Source organism: Phycodurus eques, chromosome 4, assembly GCF_024500275.1.
Source record: "Phycodurus eques isolate BA_2022a chromosome 4, UOR_Pequ_1.1, whole genome shotgun sequence".
NCBI classification, from domain to species: domain Eukaryota; kingdom Metazoa; phylum Chordata; class Actinopteri; order Syngnathiformes; family Syngnathidae; genus Phycodurus; species Phycodurus eques.
Window position 1 is genome coordinate 22,463,893 of NC_084528.1, and position 23,105 is coordinate 22,486,997.

At 42.0% G+C, this 23,105-nt stretch overlaps 1 protein-coding gene across 3 annotated transcripts in view; it reads left to right on the forward strand.

Moving 5' to 3' along the window:
* col6a4a (collagen, type VI, alpha 4a) overlaps window positions 1-23,105 on the forward strand; it is a 42,693-nt gene that overhangs the window by 5,460 nt on the left and 14,128 nt on the right. Inside the window, exons 2-9 of one of the 3 annotated variants that reach the window (XM_061674648.1) lie at window positions 6,964-7,054; window positions 9,479-10,087; window positions 12,344-12,931; window positions 16,727-17,299; window positions 18,684-19,304; window positions 19,599-20,159; window positions 20,546-21,103; window positions 21,392-21,970. In XM_061674648.1, coding sequence (XP_061530632.1) covers window positions 6,979-7,054; window positions 9,479-10,087; window positions 12,344-12,931; window positions 16,727-17,299; window positions 18,684-19,304; window positions 19,599-20,159; window positions 20,546-21,103; window positions 21,392-21,970 — 4,165 coding nt within the window. In that variant the 5' untranslated portion in view covers window positions 6,964-6,978. Of the gene's footprint in view, window positions 1-6,963; window positions 7,055-7,527; window positions 7,563-9,478; window positions 10,088-12,343; window positions 12,932-16,726; window positions 17,300-18,683; window positions 19,305-19,598; window positions 20,160-20,545; window positions 21,104-21,391; window positions 21,971-23,105 lie in introns of those variants that run through there. The other 2 variants (XM_061674649.1, XM_061674650.1) reach the window with 2 other exon arrangements.

A 23,105-nucleotide genomic window follows, 5' to 3' on the forward strand; every position in this document is an offset into this window, starting at 1 on the left:
GATTTAGATCACGAATAAACTTTATCCTTGGTTGAGTCACATGTCTAAACATCAAACTCATCCGCCAAAAACTACAAACGGAAAAAACAAAAATTCTCTTTGAAACAAAACACAATGCTTTATCAATTGACTTTTTAAATATTATTATACAGTCCAGTGGTTGTCAAACTTAAATAATGATTCAATTAAAAAAATGTATGTAAAAGTTCAAGTTTGTAACTAAATGAAAATTTGAAAACAGTTATTAAAAATGAAAACTGTATATGTATAGTAATACTATGATAGTATTATTACTATAGATATACAGTTTTTATACAGATATTATTATTACATAGTATATAATGTAAAATGTTAAATACAACTGAACTGTACTCGGGCAGTGATTCTTTCGTGTACCACTCGCGAGAGCCCGTGTACCACACTTTGAGAATCACTGTCATTTACAGCATCTCGCAAAAGTGAGAACACCCCTAACATTTTTGTAAATATTATATACTGCTGGCATTGGGTGGAATCTTCACATCTCCAAAACATCACTTTTCTTCGGAAACCAAAAACCGGCATGTTTGTTGAGCCATTAACATTGCATCATCAAAGGGAGCGCAAGCCATTTTCAATCATTTGTGAACAAAAAAACAACAACCTAATAACAGACTAAAAATAACAGGCCCACGTGGGGACTGACGAATAATATCAATTTGTGAAAAAATATGTGTGTAATACAGTGATGATATTTTAATGGAATAACACTGAAGAAATTACACTTCGCTACAATGTAATGCATCCTGTGTGTAGCTTGTACATTGATTTTAGATTATTGTCCCCTAAAAATAACTCAACACACAGCCATTAATATCTAAACTGGCAACAAAAGTGAATAGACCCCTGAGTAAAATGGTCTAAATTGTCCCGAAAGTATCGCTATTTTGTGATTCCATCGTTATTTTCCAGCACTGCCTCAACCCTCTGATGAAATATTTACCAAATGCGACAAGTGTACTCACCTTTTAAAGATACACATATGTACTCATACGTACAGTATGTGTGTCGTGAACGCATACGCAATGTCATTTAAATATCAACTAAAATAAAAGTGATGGTACATTGTTCAAGTCTGTGGATAATAGCTCACAAGACAACCCGAATGTTAACGTTGTCATAATGGTATTCATGTGGTAAAAATAATAGTAATCTAGTCATAATATTAATGCAGTTATACTATAATTAGTGTAGTCATAGTAATAATATTGTCATAATATGAATGTAGTCATAATATAAATGTATTCATAATACTGATGTGGCCATAGGAATAATAGTATAGTCATAATAATAATGCTGGCATAGTAGTACTCATGGAGTCATAATAATATTAATGTGGTATTAGTAATAAAATATAATACTGTATGATAACCTTGTTGTCATAGTCATAATACTATTGTTGGCACAATAGTACTCATTGGGTCATTATAATATCAATGTAGTTGTGATATTAATAATGATAATAACGTAGTCACAGTAGTAAAATAGTCATTATATTCATCTACTGTAGCCCTAATATCAATGCATTCATAATAATTATGTAGTCATAGTCATAATGTATTAATAATAATAATGTAGTCTTAATAATAACTTAAAGTAGTCAAAATAATAATGTAGTAAAAGGGAGAGAGTGGACTGTTAAATGCGTGCAGCCAAGAACAAGACTAATGGCGGTAAGTGTGGCCATGCTGTGTGAAGTTGACTTGACTTCATAAGCCATCCTAAGTCCATAAGTATCAAAACCGGGCCAAGGCGCAGTATGACTTTGGTGTGTGTCAATAAATCAATTTTCACATACAGCAACAAGCCGAAAAGGTGGCGCTCAGTGTCGGCTGAGACAAGGAGGAAGTGGCCAAGACCACATCTGTTCTCCAGATGGCACTCTGGCGTGGGCCCGGTATGAGCTTGGTTCTGTTTCTGCGCCTCCTGGAGGATTTGAGCAGACGAGAGGAGCTGTAATGAATCGCTAAGACAAACTGACGTTTTACAGGTTTCTGGATTAAAGTTGGTGACTCCAGCCCAACTCCCACATGGCTCCAGCTGGCTCTGTTCTGCCGCTGGTTCTACTCCAAACGGACTCGACTTGAATGACTTTGTTTGTTCTGCTAATGGCTTTCTAAGAATAAATGCCATGACATAATACCAAGGCAGACACAACAGGAATAATCAGAAGAAGAACAGGAACTAAAGAACAAGAACAAGCGCAGGAACAAGAGCAATAACAGGACCAGGAACAAGAACAAGAATAGTCACATAAACGACAGCAAGAACAGGAACAACCGCGACCTCACGATCAGGGCCAAGAACTGGAACAATAACCAGAACAATAGAAAAAGAACAGGAAAGGCGACCAAAAACAGGATCAAGAAGAAGAAAGTAATTACAGGAACAGTAACAAGAGAAAGCAAAAGAACAAGAACAAAAAAACAGAATAAGAACAAGAGAAAGAACGAGAAAAAGAACAAGTGAACAAAAGAAAAAAGGATAGAAACCGAATCAAGAACAGGATCAAGAAAAATAAGAACGAGAGGAATAGAAACAAGATTGAGCAAAAGAACAAGAAAAAAAGACCCAGCATAGGAACAAGAGCAAGAGAAAGAACGAGAACAAGAACACAAGAACAAGAATAGGAACAGGAACAAGAGCAATAACAGGAACAACAGCAAGAGCGAGACCACGAAGAGGACCCACAACCAGAACAATAATGAGAACCAAAAAAGAACAGATACAGGACCAAGAACATGATCAATAAGAATAAAAAGAGCAACATGAATAGAAACAAAAGTAAGTAAAAGAACAAGAAAAAAAGAAGAATAGGAACATGTGCAAGAGAAAAAAAAAAAAAAAGAACAAAAGAAAAGGACCAAAAACAGCAGCAAGAACAAGAATGAGGACAAAAAAGAGTAAGAGAAAGCACAAGAAGAATGAAACAAAAGAAGAGGGAACAAGAACAAGACAAAAAACTAGAACAAAAACAAGAGCTAGAAAGAGGACCAGTAACAGGAACAATAACAAGAACAAAAGAAAAAGAACAGAAACATGACATAGAACAGGATAAAAGAAGGAGAAGAACAGGGACAAGAGCAAGAATTACAACAAGAGCAAAAGAACAGGACAGCAGCAAGAAAAAGAATGGGAATAAGGAGAAGAGCAAGGGAAAGAACATGAACAGCAATGAAAGCAAGAGCTAAAACAAGGCCAAGAACAAGAACATAAGAAAAAGAACAGGAACAGGTTCAAGAACAAGAACAGCACCAAATAAAAGAACAAGAAATAGAATAAGAAGAAAAGAACAGGAACAAGAATTAGGGCAAAACTACAAACACAACAAAAGACCAAGAACCGAAACAAGAACAAGAGCTAGCATAAAAACAGACCAAGAAAAAGAACAGGAACAATAACAAGAAGATGAATGATCAGAAGTTTTCAGCTGTCTCACTGAGCTGTCCTTTGACCCTTCAAGGCCGGCTTTCGCTCTTCAGATGCTGTCAATCATCCAATCAGGTGCCGCATCTCCCCCCAAACCCCCACATCCCTGAACCCAGCTCCCCAAAACCCCTCCCAGCCTTGCGTGACCTTGAGCAAAGGCAGAGATTTGATCTCTGTAAGTAAACAAAGTCAATCAAGTTGACTCGCTCTGATTACGACCACATGCTTCACATTAGCGGGGCCCCTTTCCTTGGAGGAGGTCCATCCTGCCTGGCAAGTGATTATACGCAGACCTGAAACCTATATACACACCTTAATGTACACATCACAAACGCACAACCTACTGTATAGACCCCTTAATATAGGTACACATAGACACACACACCAATCCAATATGCACATCACATGGTTGAGTCTTTTGGTTCTCATGTCGCGGTTGACAGCATGCATCTAGACACACAAACACACACACACATTGCATAAAAACATTATATACACACACCTTTATGTACACATCACATACACGCACACACTTCAGATGACATACAGTGTACACATGACACGTAGACTTAACTTATACACGCCTTCATGTACAGATGACACACACACAGCACATGAAGACATACACACACACAGACACATACACAAATATATCACATACAGACGTTTTTATATAGATCACATACGTACACAGATGTTTCATGTACTGTAACTTACTCCTCCTCATCCTCACATTCCCGTAATACAGTCGGACCTGGCTGGCATAGTCGTGTGTTAACCAGCCACACACCCACACCCACACCCACACACACACACACACACACACACACACAGACACGCATTCCAGCACAGTTCTGCTGATTTATGAACATCTCAGTCCCATCTGTAACCTCTCAACTGTAATAAATACAATAAGCACCATTAACCTTTCAAAGGCTCACACTCTTTCTTTGGCACGCTAACAACATCCATTCATCCGTTAATGGAGCATAAATTAATTCAGCTCATCAAGAATGTTTATTAGAGTTCTGGGTAGTATTTAGTACCAGATGTTAATAAAGGTTTCTTCCATCCATTAATTTTTTTTATACTGCTTGTCCTCAAAGGGTTGCGTTAGGGCATGGGTATGTAGGTATGGTTTACCTCAGATGGCCCCCTATGACTGTGAAACCATATAAATGTTTCATCATATTACATGTACACAACAAATTGATGGATAATTAGTTAGGAAATCAGATGTCAAGGATAATAGTTGGTTCAGCTATTGTTCAAGTTACTGTAAAAATGGTTTTGATAACAAAAAAAAATGCTATATCTCAATGTTATTATTTATTACATATGACGATTTGAAATTTTGGTGAAAGGTTTAGCAGAATCACGGAAAGTGACACATATGATTTGCTTTTGTGGGGCACATAAAATGATGTGGTGGGCCAGATTTGGCCCCTGGGCTTTGAGTTTGGGTTACCACATCTACGAATGACGTGACCCTATTGTTCCAGTTACGTTAAATCACTTTTTCAGCTGACTAAAAAAATTGCATATTTGTTGAGCCATTAAACAATGCATCGTCAGCAAGCCATTTTCAACACTTTAGTTGGTCAAGTAAATTGTAAGTATAACACATACATACAGTAACCAAATTGCAACACAGCAGGTTTTGGCTTGACGGCAGCGAAATGATGATTTTGAAATTTTGGGACAAATTTTTAGCGACAATTACGAAAGTTGATGCACCTGATTTGCTTTCGCCCGCCACATAAAATGATGTGGCGGGCCGGATCTGTCCCCCGGGCCTTCAGTTTGACACCTGTGCATTAGGGTGAGTTGGAGTCTATCCTAGTTGACTTTTGGTGAGTGAAATGGGGTACCGGGCACATATCAACAAACAAGCATTCATACTCAAGAGTCCACCACGCTACCAGTGGTCATTTTTGAATAAGAACCTAATCAAGTTGTTGTTCTGGTCGCATTGACCTGGAGCTTCTCCTTATTCTTCTTCATCTTTTTCTGACACCCGTCACGCACATGACATTCCAAAGAGTTTCTCCGCCATTTGCCGATTGATGTGGTTGGCGTGGGTCTGCAGGAAACACAACCGTCAGTTTAAACGCTAGCAGATGGGCCACTGTTTTCTCTTTCTCTTCTTCTGATAGCGGACAGCTGCTCATACTCAAACACAACAGGAAGTGACTGAGGGCTCCTCGCAAACACAAAATTTCATCATCATCATCATTTTCCCATCTTTAACGACCAATAAGTGTAACGGGGAGTACGTGCAAATTCCACACATGAAGGCCTAAGATTCAAACCCAGAACCTCTTGACTGTGAGGCAGATGTGCTGCGTCCTCATTAGGGTTGCAAGAGAGCTGGAGCCTATTCCAGCTGATTATGGGAGAAAGGAAAGCAAAGGGGTACACCCTGCACCGTTTGCCAGTCAATGTCAGGACCCATACTACGGTGGCCCTGAAGTGCAAAATACAACAGCAAATAACTAAACACAACGGCAAGTTAAAACACAACAGCAAATGAAAAAAACACAACGCCATTAAGCTACCAGAAGAGGTAGGTACTGGTCGGGGATGAGACTCATCGCTGATTGGACGCCTTGACCAGGAAATTGTTGGCATCTGGCGTGGTTTTTGAAATGAGCCTTATTGGTACTTCAAACGTAGCTGCTGCTATGAAATATTATTTTGACTCATACAGTATATAACCCATTTTATTTTGCGGCTCTGCGTTGCATAACAACCGCGACGCTTCCTGTGGGGTCGACCACATCAGGGTTCAAATCCACGCTGTCATTGTGTCATGTATTGGGAGACGAGAGGCCGGGCCGCTAACTCAGCGGCCAGCGGCCTCTTTGAAGGATTGGGGAGTTGGGTGTCTTAACATACATCTGCACCGCCTAGCTTGCTCCCGTTACACATACATGAGTTGATAGTGGATAGATATGCTCAGGACTCTAAATTGCCCTTAGGTGTGAATGCGTGCGCGAATGGTTGTTTGTTTCTATGTGCCCTACGATTGGCTGGCAACCAGTTCAGGGTGTACCCTGCCTCTCGCCCCAAGATTGCTTGGATAGGCTCCAGCATGCCCGCGACCCCAGTGAGGATAAGCGGAACGGAAGATGAATGAATGAATGTTTAGTTATTTGCTGTTCTGTTTTGCACTTCAGGCCCACCGTACCGTACGCTGAAAAAAGTATAAGAAAGCTGTCATTTGTTTAATAATTCAACAAAAAAATCAAATTGTTGAAATATATTACTTTCCTCGCTTCAAGTGATCTAAATCTATTTTCTTTTCTGTCGTTTAAATTTACAGCCGGGCACCGTACTGAGGCAAACGCAAACCAGTGTTCCACGGTGCTGCTTGTATGAATAGTTTATGCAACTATAATGAATGTGAAGCTGAGCAAAGCATCTCAACCTTTGTGTTTGTTTAATATTGACTTGAATGATGACAACATGGCTGCTACTGCCCTCTCGTTGCAGGAGAAAGAAATCATCATGGCGGGGGGGCAGAGTCTTCTCCTCCTTCTCATGGTGGCCGTCTGTTTCCATGGCAATGCTGCACAGAGGACAGGTGGGCGCCATTATGGAGATATGACCTCACTTACTTCATTCCAGCATGTACAGGACATCGGCTCGCATACACGCGCGCACACACACAGACACACACACACACACACACATCTGGCACCTTAGTCATTCTCACGAATATCATCTATACTAACATCACAGTGAGTGTGTGTGTGTGTGTGTGTGTGTGTGTGTGTGCACGCGCGTGCGTGCGTGCGTGTATGCGAGCCGACACATCTGGCACCTTAGTCATTCTCACGAATATCACCAATACTAACATCACAGTGCGTGTGTGTGTGTGTGTGTGTGTGTGTGTGTCTGTGTGTGTGCGTGTCCTGTGCTCTTTCACGCACTAACGCCTCACTTGCTTCCACAATTTACGTCGTGGTCCTCTTTCCTCAATGACTCAAGAGTGCGTTAAAAAAGTGGAAGATGTTATCATGGCAATGATCTGATCACGTGCATTCTTGGAAGCAAACCAAAAAACAAGAAGAAAATCCAAAAGCCTTTCAGTGAGTTGTGTCTTCTTCTTCGTTGGTTTTGAAGCATGTGCTTCCCAGCTTATACATCCTCAAGTGTTTTGTCAGGTTTGAAGTCATTGGCTTAATTTACATCCCCAATTCCAATGAAGTTGGGACATGGTGTTAAACATAAATAAAAACAGAATACAATGATTTGCAAATCATGTTCAACCTATAATTAATTGAATACACTACAAAGACAAGATATTTAATGTTCAAACTGATAAACTTTATTGTTTTTAGCCAATAATCATTAACTTCGAATTTTGTGGCTGGAACACGTTCCAAAAAAGCTGGGACAGGGTCATGTTTACCACTGCGTTACATTACCTTTTCTTTTAACAACATTCAATCAACGTTTGGGAACTGAGGACACTCATTGTGTCTAAAAGGTGAGCAGATACGGAAAGTGATCTTGATCTTCTAACTGGGCGAACCCAGGATTTTGTCTGCCAAACAGGCAAAAATTCATTTCTTCTCGAATGCGCAAAATACTGTAATAGGTGTCAATGCAAATACTGTAGATTAATTTAGCACACGCAATGTGGTTTATCAAACTTTAGATGCATTGCGGCGGCTGATTTTGTGTCTTTAAATATCGTGTCTGAAAGGCAGGTGCAAACCTGTAACACTGTGCATAACTATGACCACGGTGAGGAGGAGGCATAGGCAAAATGAGAGGTGACAGAGGGAAATCGTCTTTTCCGCACATATAATTTTTTTTTGAAATGCCAGAAGCAGAAATTATCAAGCCATATCATCTATTCAGCAATGCAATTTTGGAGTATCTTCTTTCTTCTTCTTCGTCTTCTTCTTGCTACCGTATATCACCTATGACAAAACTCCTTTCACCTCTGCATTTCCTTGTATCTGGGTCATTTCACCGCATTGTGACAATTGGTGATGGGCTCTCCTTGAGTAGTTTTCTGGGTGTGCTTTTCGAATTACGCAATGTTACGCAAGATGTGCAGATACATGCTATTACCGCATTCTCGGGACAAGTTAACTAAAACAAATCATGGCTTTTATGCAGTTACTGGCTTCTCAAAAATGATCAGAATGATAGACTGCACTCATGAACAACTTGTTCCCCCCCCTCAGACAGGGAGTTTATATACCGGAATCGTAATCCCACACATTATTTAATTGTACAAACTGTGTGTGATTCAAAAGGGGTCATAACAAATATGCCCAATGACAGTGGAACATGCAATTTAGCACCGCTATTTGGGATCTTAGTAAATCTGGTCCATTGTCTCAGCATGAAAATCTTCTTGGAGATTTCGCCAGGAGCTTAAAAGATTCCACATGAGCCCATGAAGACACGAAAGCTTAAAAAAGGTCAAGAAGTTCCAGGGCAACTGGACTCTTCATGTTTATTCGACTTTTACTCCAAAAGGCTTCTTCAGTTCTTGTGACACCTCCCAGGCGACACACCCACCAGAGACATAAATGGGGAACTCCATGCCAAATATTTAGAAGGCTTTTGGATTAAAAGTGAAATGTCTTCAAAAACCAAGAAGACTCCAGTTTGCTCCATTCAGCTTTTACAGATTACCATGACCTGGATGACTGACAATCTACACTGACGCAAACACTTCACGTGAGCTGAAGGCCACACAGCTTGGATGTTCTTCACGCTTTTGCACTGCCAGTCACAGCAGATTTGTTTACGTCTTCTCATATGGAAAGCCGTTTGAGTGTTTATTCAGTTTCCTTGCTATCCATCTTAAGAACACACCTTGTGGACCTTAAACTGGATATCAACAATATGTAATCATTGTTTAACTTGCATTGCTTCTACATGTCACCTGCGCTAGCAAAGCACTTGCTCTTGACTCGCACATCTTCCGAGACCGCCGCTTTACCATGTAACCCTTAGTGACCTGCGCCCCCATCATTGTCAGTGTGCACTCAAGAAGCCGTGGCCGACCTGGTCTTCATGGTGGACGGGTCGTGGAGCATCGGCGCAGAGAATTTCAAGCAGATCCGCCAGTTTTTGTCCACACTGGTCAACAGCTTTGACATAGGCCCTGACCGGGTCCGTATCGCTCTGATCCAGTACAGCAACACACCGAGAACAGAGTTTCTGCTCAACACCTTCCAGAAGAAGGCCGACATCCTCCGGTACATCAGCACGCTGCCCTACATGGGTGGTGGCACCCACACGGGTCAAGGCCTAGACTTCATGTTGAGTAATCATTTTGTGGAAGAGGCCGGGAGCAGGGCGAGCCAGAATGTCCCCCAGATCGCTGTGGTTATCACGGACGGAAAATCGCAAGATAACGTGGAGTCTCAAGCTCTGGAGCTCAGGAGGAAAGGAATCATCTTGTATGCTATCGGGATTAAAGACGCAGACGTAGATCAGCTAAGGGAGATAGCCAACGAACCGCACAGTCAGCACGTCTACAGCGTGTCTGACTTTGCCGCACTCCAGGGAATTTCTCAGAGCATCGCACAAACCTTGTGCACAACGGTGGAGGAAGCCAAACGACAACTTCTACAGTTGTCTCAAGGTAACATGCGTCTCGCCACATACCCCGCGGTGGCAATGAGACCCAAAACATGGCGTCGCTGCAATCTAGACACAAACGTTGGGTGGTCTGCTTAACATTAGTGTCTTCTCCAGAGGAAATTCTACCTACAGTTGCTAACTTTGTTATATATTATTAAAGACACTATAAAGTGAATTCAGAGACCTAATTCTGAATACTTTACACGTTTGAATATAATTGCTAGAAATGTGCAAAGACTGCTAGATTGTGTGGAGTTTGCATGCTCTCCCCGTGCCTGCGTGGGTTTTCTCAGAGTACTCCAGTTTCCTCCCACATACCAAAAACATGCAGGGTAGGTTAATTGAAAACTCTAAATTGCCTGTACGTGTGAATGTTGTGCAAATGGTTGTTTGTTTATACAGTATGTGCCCTGCGATTGGCTGTGGATGTGGTTTAAACGGGGCCCACTGACTCACTTAGACATCCAGCATGAGTCGCCCCCGCTCCAGTATAACTTGAGTGCTGCCCGATGATAGCTGGGATAGGCTCCAGCACCCCGGCGACCCTAGTGAGGAGAAGCGGCTCAGAAAATGGATGGATGGATGCCTTTATTCGCAAAAGCGGTATTCTGGTGCAATTGCAGTTAGCTCGCTAGCTATAACTACACTTCGAAAATGCAAATTCCCTTTGGATAGTCCCCAGGTGTGGCAACTTTAGAGTGCCTCGTTGTCAGCTATCAGTGTGTGCACAGCGAGAGGGGGAAAGTTAATAGTCCGACATTACTGCCAGCTTGTGGAACACGGTTTTGGTCTGGCGTGGCCACTTTAGAGTGCCTCGTTCTTGCAGTGTGGTAAAGCACTGTGACAACCGATTGGGCTATATTCCAGTCACTAGAGACTTTAAACAGATATATTTTCGTGGCTCAAACATATAGTTTTCTGTAGGCATAAGAAAGATGCTAGATAAAATAGCATAAATCTTTCCAGGTTGTAGCAGTGGTATTTATGCGGTACGTGATTTCAGCTTCAGATTTCTGACTGCAGAGAGAATGGCTTGATATTTTACAATTTTGAAGCCTCATTATATATATTTTTTAAAAAAAATTGTTTAACCATTCAAATTTGGCAGGGGTGTTAACAACATTCCTCTCTGTGGTGTGTCAAATGTACAATTCATTTCTTTTCAGTTTGGAGAGACTTTAAGTGTTGTCTTGGTCTCATGACATCAAAATGTGAACAGCCTAATGAAGAGGACTGTTTTGAAATACCAATTCTAAATGATGCAGGAAATGCTTTGCTTTGTTCATCAAAAAGGTCTCATGAATTTTGCCCTATAGCTCCACTGTGAAACAACAGCGAGTTGTGCAAAAACTAACCCTAACCACACTGAACAGATTGACATGGGCATTCAAAACTTTAGAGAGGATAAACTTAAGTTCACCTTGTAAATGTTACAGTGCATTGTAGGTTAATCCTGAAATTTCACCTGAAAGTCAAATATTCCTAACTTTTTGTGAGTAGTGTATTCCTTAGAATGAAATATGGAAAAATGCAACGCAGCCCTTCTATTGTATAAAAAAAAAAAAAAAAAAAAACTTGGGCAATTTCAGATTCTGAAACGATTGTTCTTTGTCATACACCCATCAAAGCTGCATAAAATGAGCTTGAAGGATTACAGTAAATGCATTAAATACAGTGCTGGCTAGTGAAGGAACTATGTTCCATTTGTTGTGGGACTGTAATAAAAACAAAGGAATTTAGTTGGGAAAAACAAGCAAGTAATGATAGGTACAACTACAGTCATTCTACTCACACCAAAAACCAGTATACTGGGAGATCTGCATAACTTCAGTGTTTCTTCAAAGAGTAAAAATAATCATTAATCATCTTCAATCAATCATGAAAAACTGGATTTCTGTAAAGCTACCAACTCAGAGAGAACGGCTCATCGAAGCAATGTAAATGATTCAGTTGGAGAAGATTGCCTTTTGTCTAACTTTTATGACAGTACTTCAAAGAATGTTACCTGTGCACAATAAGTGCATGTTTGTTTCTGTATTTCGTGTATGGAATATTTGAAATTTAATTGCGGCCAGGAGGACCGATCATGTCCTCCAATTCTGGAATTATTCTTTTATGTGTCCTGTGATTGGCTGCCGACCAGTTCAGGGTGTACCCCGCGTAGGCTCCAGCTCACTCTCGACCCTAATTATGATAAATATTATAGAAAATGGATGGATGAAAAAAAAGATGCTAACTTTGTTCTCTCCTTTCCCAGAATGTGCCAAAGCCTCAGTGGCTGATGTAGTCTTCCTGGTGGATGGATCTTCTAGCATTGGTATTGCCAACTTCCAGGAGGTCCGAGGGTTTCTCCGAACCGTGGTGGCCGGTTTTGACATTGGTCCCGACAAGGTCCGCGTAGGTTTGGCGCAATACAGTGACGAAACCTTTCAAGAGTTCCTGTTGAAAGATCACATGGACAAGAAGTCTCTACTGGCAGAACTGGACAAGTTCCCCTATCGGACGGGGGGCACGGAGACGGGCAGGGCCATGGACTTTGTGCGGACGCAGTTTTTCACGAAAAGCGCCGGTAGCCGAGCGAACCAGAGAGTGCCCCAGATCGCTGTGGTCATCACGGATGGAGACTCAACTGACGACGTGGTGGCTGCCGCTCAGCGCCTCAGACAACACGGGGTCATCGTCTTCGCGATCGGAGTTGGACAAGCCAACATGGTCGAGCTGGAGGCCATCGCCAACAGACCATCTGATCACTTCCGCTTCTTCATTGACAGCTTCCAAGCTCTTCAGAGGCTGAGCGAGAGTCTACTGCAAACTGTGTGCACCTCCATGGACAATCAGAGGCAAGGTGAGTCATGGAAGTAGATTTAGGGACTCCTCGGTTTAGGTTTCCAGTTTACAAACTGAACGCAGTGAAATATGGACAAAATTGATATCCTGATATACTCTAGATAATTTTGTATCACGATAACGATATATATCCCAATGTCGTATTTTTCTTTAAAATCTCATGAAATTAACGGGAATTTTCTCAGATTGTTTATCTATTCATTTATAAAACACATTTCATATAAGAAAAATATCACACAAATGTAACGGCTCGATTAAATTTGGGTTCTGCTGTGCGCAACTAGTACTACTAGTGCAGGGCAAAATATTAAGTAGAATTATAGTAGAACTTTTTATGTTACATGTAGTACTTATTGGATGCAGTTGTCAACTACTGCACAGCTTTTCCTACAACTAGTAAGACAGTCATTGTACGAGTGCACTGAAAATTTGTTTGATATTCGTGATATCCAGTACTACTGTAGTACATTAACCTTAAGATGGATACCAAGAATATAAAATAATGCTCAAAAGGATTATGCATAGATCAGACTACAGGATTTTCGCCACGATATTGGCCCGATTAGCTATCGTAGCCGATTTCCTAGATTGGGCCCGACATATTTTGTCGGGAACAACAACATTTCAACAATTTGGCCCTATGATACCCCTATTACGGCAAAAAGAAAAGTCTAGCATGTTTGTTTTTTTGGGATATCTTCCATGTAGTGTGACATATCAACAACAACACCTTGACGTCGACCAACAGGATTGAGTATTGTGACAGGCCCATCGCCTCCCATCCTTGCCGTTGTCAACATACTTGTACGCCATTGTCAATACATATTCACGCGCACAAATCAATGTGTATCAAAGCTTTAGAGCATTTGACAGAACGCCAGCATGTTTACGTACAACCGTTAGTGGTAGCACTAGCTTGCTAGGCTATATAACATTTTGTTGCCTGCTTGCGAGTGGTATCATATTAAAAGTACGTGAACATACCTCAAGCAGTCCTTGAATGAACGTCCCCTCCCTAGCACCAGTGATGACCACCACACGTTTTTCCTTATTTTGTTCTTTTTTCACCCGACGCAGTATATTGCCACATTGGCAACATCGTTTTTGTTGTCGCCATGGTAAAGTGTATCCGGTCGCGTTGACCGTCACATTTTCTGGTTACGCCGCTCCAGCAATTTTTGATTTGACAAGATAAAGCCCCGTGATCGTAAAAGACGGGATGGGGTGGTACCAGGAATCTACCGTGTAGTGTTGCCACTGTTTGACCGAGATAAGGAAAGATTTCATCTCAGTAGTCTGACATAGTGCAATCGGGAAAGACCAAATTTGTCTTGTAGTCTGCTCCAGGCGTTAATGCCGAGATCAAACTACAGGATTTTAGCCCTGATATTTGCCAGATTAACTATCGCAGCCGATTTCCCAGTTCAGTCCCGGCGTATTTTGTTAGGAACGACAAAACTTCTTGTCGTGTGACATAATCCATGACCAACGATCTGGCCCTACAATAGACCTACATCACCAAAATTAAAAGTCTAGCATGTTTGATTTTTGGGATATCTTCCATGTAGTGTGACATATCAACGACAATTCTCCGACAGTGCACCTTGACGTCGACCAATAGGGTTGCGTATTATGAGTGGCACATTGCCTCCCGTGCTTGCTGTTGTCAATATGCTTGCACGCCGTTGTCAACATTTGTTCATGCGCACAACAAATGTTTACCGAAGCTTTAGAGCAGTTATTCTCAACCAATGTGCCAGGGCACATTAATTAGTGTGCCGTGAGCACTCTTCAGGTGTGCTGTGGGAAATAAAAAAATTTACCCAATTGCTCAAAAAAAAATTATTTACAAGAAATTATGTATCTTTGTTCATCTATTTATGCCAGTGAGCCACAGTGACAGACAGAACAAATAAATACAGTAGTACATACAGTAATTAATGTATCATTTTTGTTTGTTGGTGCGCCGTGAGATTTCTCAATTGTAAAATATGTGCCTTGGCTCCATAAAGGTTGGAAATCACTGTTTTAGAGCATGACTTGATAGAACGCCGGCATGTTTACTTACAACCACTAGCTTGCTAGGCTGCATAACATTTTGTCGCATGCTTGTGAGCTGTATAATAGTAAATATACGTGAACATACCTCAAGCCTTGAATGAACGTCCTCTCCCTAACACCAGTGACGACCACCACACATTTTTCTTCATCAGAATCAGAATCATCTTTATTTGCCAAGTATGTCCAAAACACACGAGGAATTTGTCTCCGGTAGTTGACAGTCAATTTACAGACAGTTAAATTACTGAACACTTTGGAGACATAAAGACAGTCGCAAGTCGTGAGATCTGCTTTTGGCAAGCAGGGATTATAACTTTCAACTCCTGGATGCCTCTTAAGAGCAATAAACATGGGAGGTTGAAATTCGGTCCTGTTCTCCCCTAGAAATCCCCATTGTAGCCTGAACTAGTCTGCAGTTGAGCTTTGCGTGGCCAAAACTAACATGGGCCAGAATATTAGCGGAATTGCTCACATCCTAAGCATTAGCTCACACGTCCAGACAGAGACGATTTTGAGTTAACTTCACCTTTCAAATCTTGTTGTCTCTTCTTGTAATTGTATGAATATTACTGTAGCATAGTTAGACTGCTTACCAGATAACTATTAACCCTTTATTGCTCAGTGACTGTTTTTTGTCAATGTCTTTATGTCTCAAAAGTGTTCTCTGTCAATTGACTGTCTGGTGTATCTGGAAGCGTTGACCGGTGACACGTTTTCTGGTTCCACCTCTCCGACAAAGTGTGCTAGTACAATATCGAGGATATGGAATAAATGGTAAAACGGCTTCCATATACGTGGGGCACAAGAAGTTTTTCATTTGATTTTTATGACCTACAAGTGTTTTTCATACAACTATTTATTGTAATTATGACCCGCTGACCTTCTAGAATTTGAATTGATGATGAGGACCCGATGTACAGCTCAAATGAACAATTCATGTTGTGTGACGGTTACGCAACATAGTCTCATTCCATCCCACAACAATGCAGACCAAAATAAGATGTGTGACGCCGGCCAAAACACACAACACATACAATTCTGTGGAAGAGCAGAATTTACTGCAATCCATGTTTGCTGTGGGAAGTTGCCAGAGAAATGAATCCCCAGTCAGATATTAAAAGTTGAAATTCGGCCCTGTTCTCCCCCAAGAAATCCCCATTGCAGCCTGAACTAGTCTGCAGTTCAGCTTTGCGTGGCCAAAACGAACATGGGCCAGAATATTAGCGGAATTGCTCACATCCTAAGCATTAGCTCACACGTCCAGACAGAGACGATTTTGAGTTAACTTCACCTTTCAAATCTTGTTGTCTCTTCTTGTAATTGTATGAATATTACTGTAGCATAGTTAGACTGCTTACCAGATAACTATTAACCCTTTATTGCTCAGTGACTGTTTTTTGTCAATGTCTTTCTGTCTCAAAAGTGTTCTCTGTCAATTGACTGTCTGTTGTCGTACTAGAGCGGCTCCAACTACCGGAGACAAATTCCTTGTGTGTTTTTTGGACATACTTGGCAAATACAAATGATTCTGATTCTGATATACCAACATGCAATATCAGTTTAGCAACTTTAGCAGATTGAATGTACTGTAATGTTATCTATCGACCTACCTACCTACCTACCTACCTACATACCTACCTAGCTAACTTTTCAACTCAAAATTAGGATTTGCATGTATACTGTAGAAACCAATTTTTTTAAAAAATGCTTAAAAATCTATCTTGTTTTTCAGCTTTGTCTGAAAGGTTTTCGGACATATTTTTCCTGGTGGACAGCGGCGTGAATCAAACCGTGTTCCAGCAGGTCCGCAGCCTCCTGCTCCGACTGGCCAACCAACTCAAATTCGGAATCTCGGCGCACCGCCTCGGCCTGGCTCAGTACGGTCAAGACACCAAGGTGGAGTTCCACTTGAATACTCACCAGACCAAAGACAAGATCATCGCCGCCATACGCCGCTTCTCCAAGCATACACTGCAGCCAAACGAGCCGCGCAACCTGGGTGCAGCCTTGGAGTACGCCAGCTCACACTTCTTCACCAGCCAAGCAGGAAGCCGGGCTGACCAAGGCTTCCGACAGTTCCTGGTTGTTCTCAGTGGGAAAGATTCCGACGACAAAGTCTACAACCAGTCCCGCTTACTCAAGTCACAGGGCGTGAACGTGGTGGGTCTGAGCCTCGGCGCGTCCATACCGCAGATGCGGGTCGTAGCCTCGAGTGCTTCCAATGTCTACCAGTCCACCGCCAATGTCCTTCCTTCTTTGAAGACAACCTTTGAAGACCACGAGCTGAAGGTCAATCTTACTGGTGGTAAGAGGAAGTCTTCTTCTGTCCTTTGAGTTCTGGGAGTTTGAGCATCAAAGTTGTTGAGATGATGCAGAAAAAAGATCTAGCGCTTTCCGGTGGAGGATAAATGGTAAATGGGTTTTCATTCATACAGTTGTACCTGACTTACAATTGCCCCAGCTTATGAGCTTTTCAAATAATAAAATAAAAAAGATAAAGTGAAAAAATAATAATAAAATAAATCAACTGTATACATTGTGTATTTAAACAATCTACATAACCTTTTTTTTTCCCTCCCCAAAAGTCTGCTAGCTTAATGCTAACATATAGTGTGAAACGCAATAGACTGGATAACGAAGCTAACATTGATGCTGCAGTAGTTACTATATACTGTAAATGGCGCATGACACATACAGACAGAGCATATAACAATACTGACAGGCATACACCTGTATCCTCCACGCTCTCTAAGAAATGATTAATCGTACTGCTGTTCAAAATGTTTAATTACGAACTATGAACTGAACTGGAGAAATTTTATTTTCCCAACACTGCCAGAAGGAGCACCACAATGTACATTGAATGAACACATTAAATATGATAACAATGTGTTTAGTTATTTACATTCTATTAATTGTTACTACTGTTTTTATACATTACAATACTGCGTCGAGTGTCACCTTCTGATGACGTAGCATAGGAACAACTCAGGGATTAAGTATTTTGGTCAAATACACTTCGGCATCGCTACAACCTTTGGTTTGAGAGATGATCACTTCTCAAATTCCTGAAACTGAATTCTAGGGAGCCTCAGACTGAGGCCTTTGTTCGTGGGGTTAACTTCATGTCACATCGAGTTGTGAGACTGAGAAAAATAATTTTGTTGAAGGTTGAAAGAAAACTAAGAATTATTTTTGTCTGTGGCTTAACCCTTAGGTCAGGGTGTGTCAAACAAATATTTGCTACGGGCCACATTGTAACACGCCTGCTCCCCATTCACACATGAGACCTTGTAACACTAATAAGTCATGTGACACTGGCGAGAGGAAATGGCTAATTGGCGTTAATTTGAACAGTTTCACTTAGGGGTGTACTCTATTTGTGAAAAAAAATTATTGTAATATCTGTTAAAATTGAAGAACAATTTTCAAATTTGGTACAGATATTTTGCCAGAAATTAAAACAAATCCATTGAGCAAGAAATAATAAGAAATATAATCAAGAAATCATCTTTACACTGTTTGCTTTAGGGCCATCGACAATGATGTGGTGGGTCAGATTGGGCCCCGGGCCTTGAGTTTGACCCCTGCGCCTTAGTTGAACTTGAACTGTAACAAATTCCACTTTCATTACATTAAAACATTCAGCTCACTTCGAGAATTCATCTTTTTTGTTGCTTCTTCCACAGAATGCAAAGGAGCCAAACTGGCAGACATCGTTTTTCTCATCGATGAGTCCGGAAGCATCGGAACTCCAAACTTCCAGCTGGTACGCACGTTCCTGCACTCTGTCGTTAGCGGCCTGGACGTGGCTCCGTCCAAGGTGCGAGTGGGCATCGTGATGTACAGTGACAAAGCGAAAGCACAGGTCTACCTCAACACCTTCAACGACAAGAGCGAGTTGCTTAGTTTTATCAAAATAATGCCATACCATGGCGGCGGCACTAATACAGGAGTCGCCCTCAATTTCACACGGGAGCACGTGTTCACCAAAGAAAGAGGCAGCAGAAAGGAGAAGGGCGTCCAGCAGGTGGCGGTAGTGATCACCGACGGGAAATCCCAAGATGACGTGAGCAACGCTGCGGTGGCCCTCCGTCGGGCGGGCGTCACCATCTACACAGTGGGCGTCCAAAACGCCAACCATGCTCAGTTGGTGAAAATGGCGTCCCACCCCCCCAGCAAGCACATTTTCACAGTGGACAGTTTTGCCAAACTACAGGGGCTGGAGCAGAAGCTGCAGAACATTGTTTGCCACAACATCCTGCGACAAGCGGTCAGCGTTAATATGAGAAGAAGTAGCATCAAGGAAGGTTTGCATCGCCACATTTGGTTAATGAAACACAATAACACTTAGAATCACTGCCTAAGTACAGGTCAGTTGTATTTAAGTTTTCAGTTCAATACATTTACATTTAATCAGCAAAGCAAAAGAACTGTTCATTTTAAAACTTTTTTTTCACTTTGAGAATCACTGCACTATATAGCCCGATATTAAAAAAAAAAAACCCTACGAAGTGATAAGTAAGAAATAGTTCTGAACACAGCCAGAATCAAAACAATCTTACCAAATGCAATCTATTCTAATTGATTCTATTGTGTTCTAGGCTGCTTGCAAACTGATGAGGCAGACATCTTCTTCTTGATCGACCACTCTGGAAGCATCGACCCCACTGACTTTTACGACATGAAGAAGTTCATCATCGAGTTCATCAGTACCTTCCGCATCGGGCCTCAGCACGTCCGGTTGGGCGTCGCCAAGTACGCATCTGCACCCAACTTGGAATTTGATCTGACGGCCTACGCGGACGCCGGAAGCCTGGAGAAGGCGGTGGAGGCCATCGTGCAGGTGGGGGGTGGGACGGAAACTGGAAGAGCACTGGAGTTCATGAGCCCACAGTTTGATCGGGCCGTCGCCACTCGAGGTGAGAAGGTGCCGGAATATCTGGTGGTCATCACGGATGGGAAATCCTCGGATGAGGTCAAGGTGCCTGCCGAGAGGCTACGAGCAAAGGGTGTCACCATCTACGCAATCGGAGTGAAGAACGCCGACATGGATGAACTTCATGAAATTTCCGGTGACCCTAAGAAGACCTTCTTTGTCAATAATTTCGACGCTCTGAACCCCATCAAGGATGACATCATCACTGACATCTGCACCACAGATGGTGAGACCAAAGTTTTTCCAACCATCAGAACATTAAATGTTTTTCTTTGTAAAGTACAACCACGTCAAAACATACATTCACACTCCAGAAGTCTAAGTTGTACCCTGCCTCTTGCCCAGAGTCAGATGGGATAGGCTCCAGCTGACCCATTATAGAAACCCCTATAGCGTTATAGGAAATCGATAGATGGGTTCATATTCTTTAGGGGGGATACATATTCCCCAGTAGGAAACAGACGCGGGGGTCCACATTTGGCAAATTTTGTTGAGGGCAGTGGAGAATTTTGGCATGTGCAATATGTGCCACCACACAGGGCACAATTTGGCTGTGTGAAATTAGTGCACCACAAAGGAAGGATTAACATGCTCTGTGTTGTGTGTCTGCAGTTTGTAAAGATGTACCCGGAGACCTCCTGTTCTTGATTGACAGCTCTGGGAGCATCTACCCACAGGAGTATGAGAAAATGAAAGACTTCATAAAATCTGTGGTCAGTAAGTCCAACGTCGGGAAGAACGACGTCCATGTGGGAGTCATGCAGTTCAGCACCATCCAACAGCTGGTGTTCCCCCTCAACCGCCATTTCACAAAAGACCAAATGCTGCAAGCCATCGATGGCATGCAGCAGATCGGAGGAGATACGCACACGGGAGAAGCTATCGCAGTTTTATCGCCGTACTTTGATGCGTCCCAAGGCGGGCGCCCTAGTGTAGGGAAGAGGATGGTGGTGGTTACCGATGGAGAAGCTCAAGATAATGTCAAAATCCCCGCTGTGGCCATGAGGCGCAAGGGTGTCGTGGTCTATGCCATCGGGGTGGTGGACGCTAACACCACCCAGCTGCTGGAGATCAGCGGATCACCAGAACGCGTCTACGCCGAGAGGGACTTTGATGCGCTGAAGGACTTGGAGAGCCAGGTGGCTTTGGAGATCTGCGATCCAGAAAGAGGTCCTTCGTAACACACTGCTCACCATCCACATTCAGTGAACCCCAGTTTATCAAGGGGGATACGTTCCAGACCCACCGGCGATATAGATAGACCACATAAAGAACTTCTTCCACATGCTTTAAACACATTTGAATGTATTTTTAAAACACACTTAAACTTTCCAAAACAATTGCTTAAAAATCAGCAATACCGCGGGGGCGTGAAAAATGAACCGCAACATAGTGGAGGGTCGCTGTACTCTGCTGGTTCTTACAGGAAATAAAGCTGATTATTTTCTCCTCCACTAGAGTGCAAGAAGACTGAGAAGGCAGACATCATCTTCCTGGTGGATGGCTCCACAAGCATCACCTTGGACAAGTTCAAAAGCATGCAAAAGTTCATGTCATCCATGGTCAGCCAAACCACGGTCGGTAAAGACCTAACTCGCTTTGGAGTCATTCTGTTTTCCTCAGACCCCAAATCAGTTTTTACTCTCAACCAATACGAGTCCAAGCGAGAAGTTCTTCAAGCAATATCGGCTCTCAAGTCACCATATGGAGACACCTACACAGGAAAAGCCTTGCAATATGCTTTGTCGTTCTTCAATGCCGAGTACGGTGGTCGGGCAGCGTTCAATGTGCCTCAGATTCTGATGGTAATCACAGACGGTGATGCCACAGATCGGAACAATCTGCGTCAACCATCCACCGCACTAAGAGAAAAAGGCATCAGCGTGTTCAGTATCGGAGTGGAGGGTGCCATCAGGAACCAGCTGGAGATCATGGCTGGGCATGACTCAAGCAGAGTCTTCTACGTGGACAATTTTGACGCTCTGGAAACTTTGGACAAGAACATCACAAACGTTCTTTGCAACTCCACAAAACCAGGTAGAAGACACAATAGACCTTTTCATCTTTTCAGCATACTCGTACTTGCAGGTATAAATTGACAGTGTTTTTTCTCTGATGGCACCACAAGTAAAGAAACTCTTCCATGTCATGTGACCAAGGCAGAGCGATTGTGAAAACAGGGGAAATGCATTGAATGATGATTTTACCCTTCTTCTCTACTGCCGTAGTTTGATGTGTGAAGTGTCAGTCGAAAAGAAGATGTTAAGTGAGGCAAATGACTTCCAAGGGAAATGTAGCCTAATTAAGGTAAAATGATCATTGAGGGACTGGCTATTTAATTGACTTTTCTGTTGCTTGGAATAATGGCAAAGATATACTCTTTTGATTGTGAAATGGATAACATGCTATAGAGCTAAAGTTAGCTAGCAGGCTAGCCATTATGTTTTGCTAAATTGCTCAAAGACAACCCAACCAAATGTCTTACAACTATTTACGACATCCACTTGATTAATCCTCTTGACCCACAGGTTCCTCTTGATTAATTTTGATTTTTTTTTTTTTTAACGAAGTAGGAAAAAATACCTAAACCTTTTGGAGTATTTTTGGTGGCGCAACCCCAAACATAACAGTTTTTTTGCCATAGTTTTATTTCAGGTCAGTGGTAATCAGTCACTTTTCTGCCACCAGGAAGTACCCTCGTTGTCTACTGTTTACAAGTAATATGAAAAGGTCTATTCAACATCAAACTGAGGAGATGATTCAGATCAGATTAAATACCTTTTCATACTGTTTGTAAACAATAGGTGTCAGAGTACTTCCGGGTGGCAGAACGCGAGTGACTACCACTCACCTCAACTGAAAATGATGACAAAAAGAGAAACAGTATTCAAAAGTTTTAGTTTTTTTTTTTTTTTTACTTAAAAAAAATATCTTTACAAAAAACTAAATGAATCTGGTGGACTAGTGGGTGATGAGGACAAATGGAGTGTATGTCGTAAATAGTTGCAAAGAGAAGATGGCAAGACCGCCAAGAGGCAGAGTAGCTTTTAGCAGAATGGGTAACAAACCTCTATCATCAGGTTTGTGGAAGACATTTTCACACAGGCTTGTATAAAATGTTTGGTTGTATTGCCTGAGTAATTGAGCAAAACATAATGGCTAGCTAGAAGAT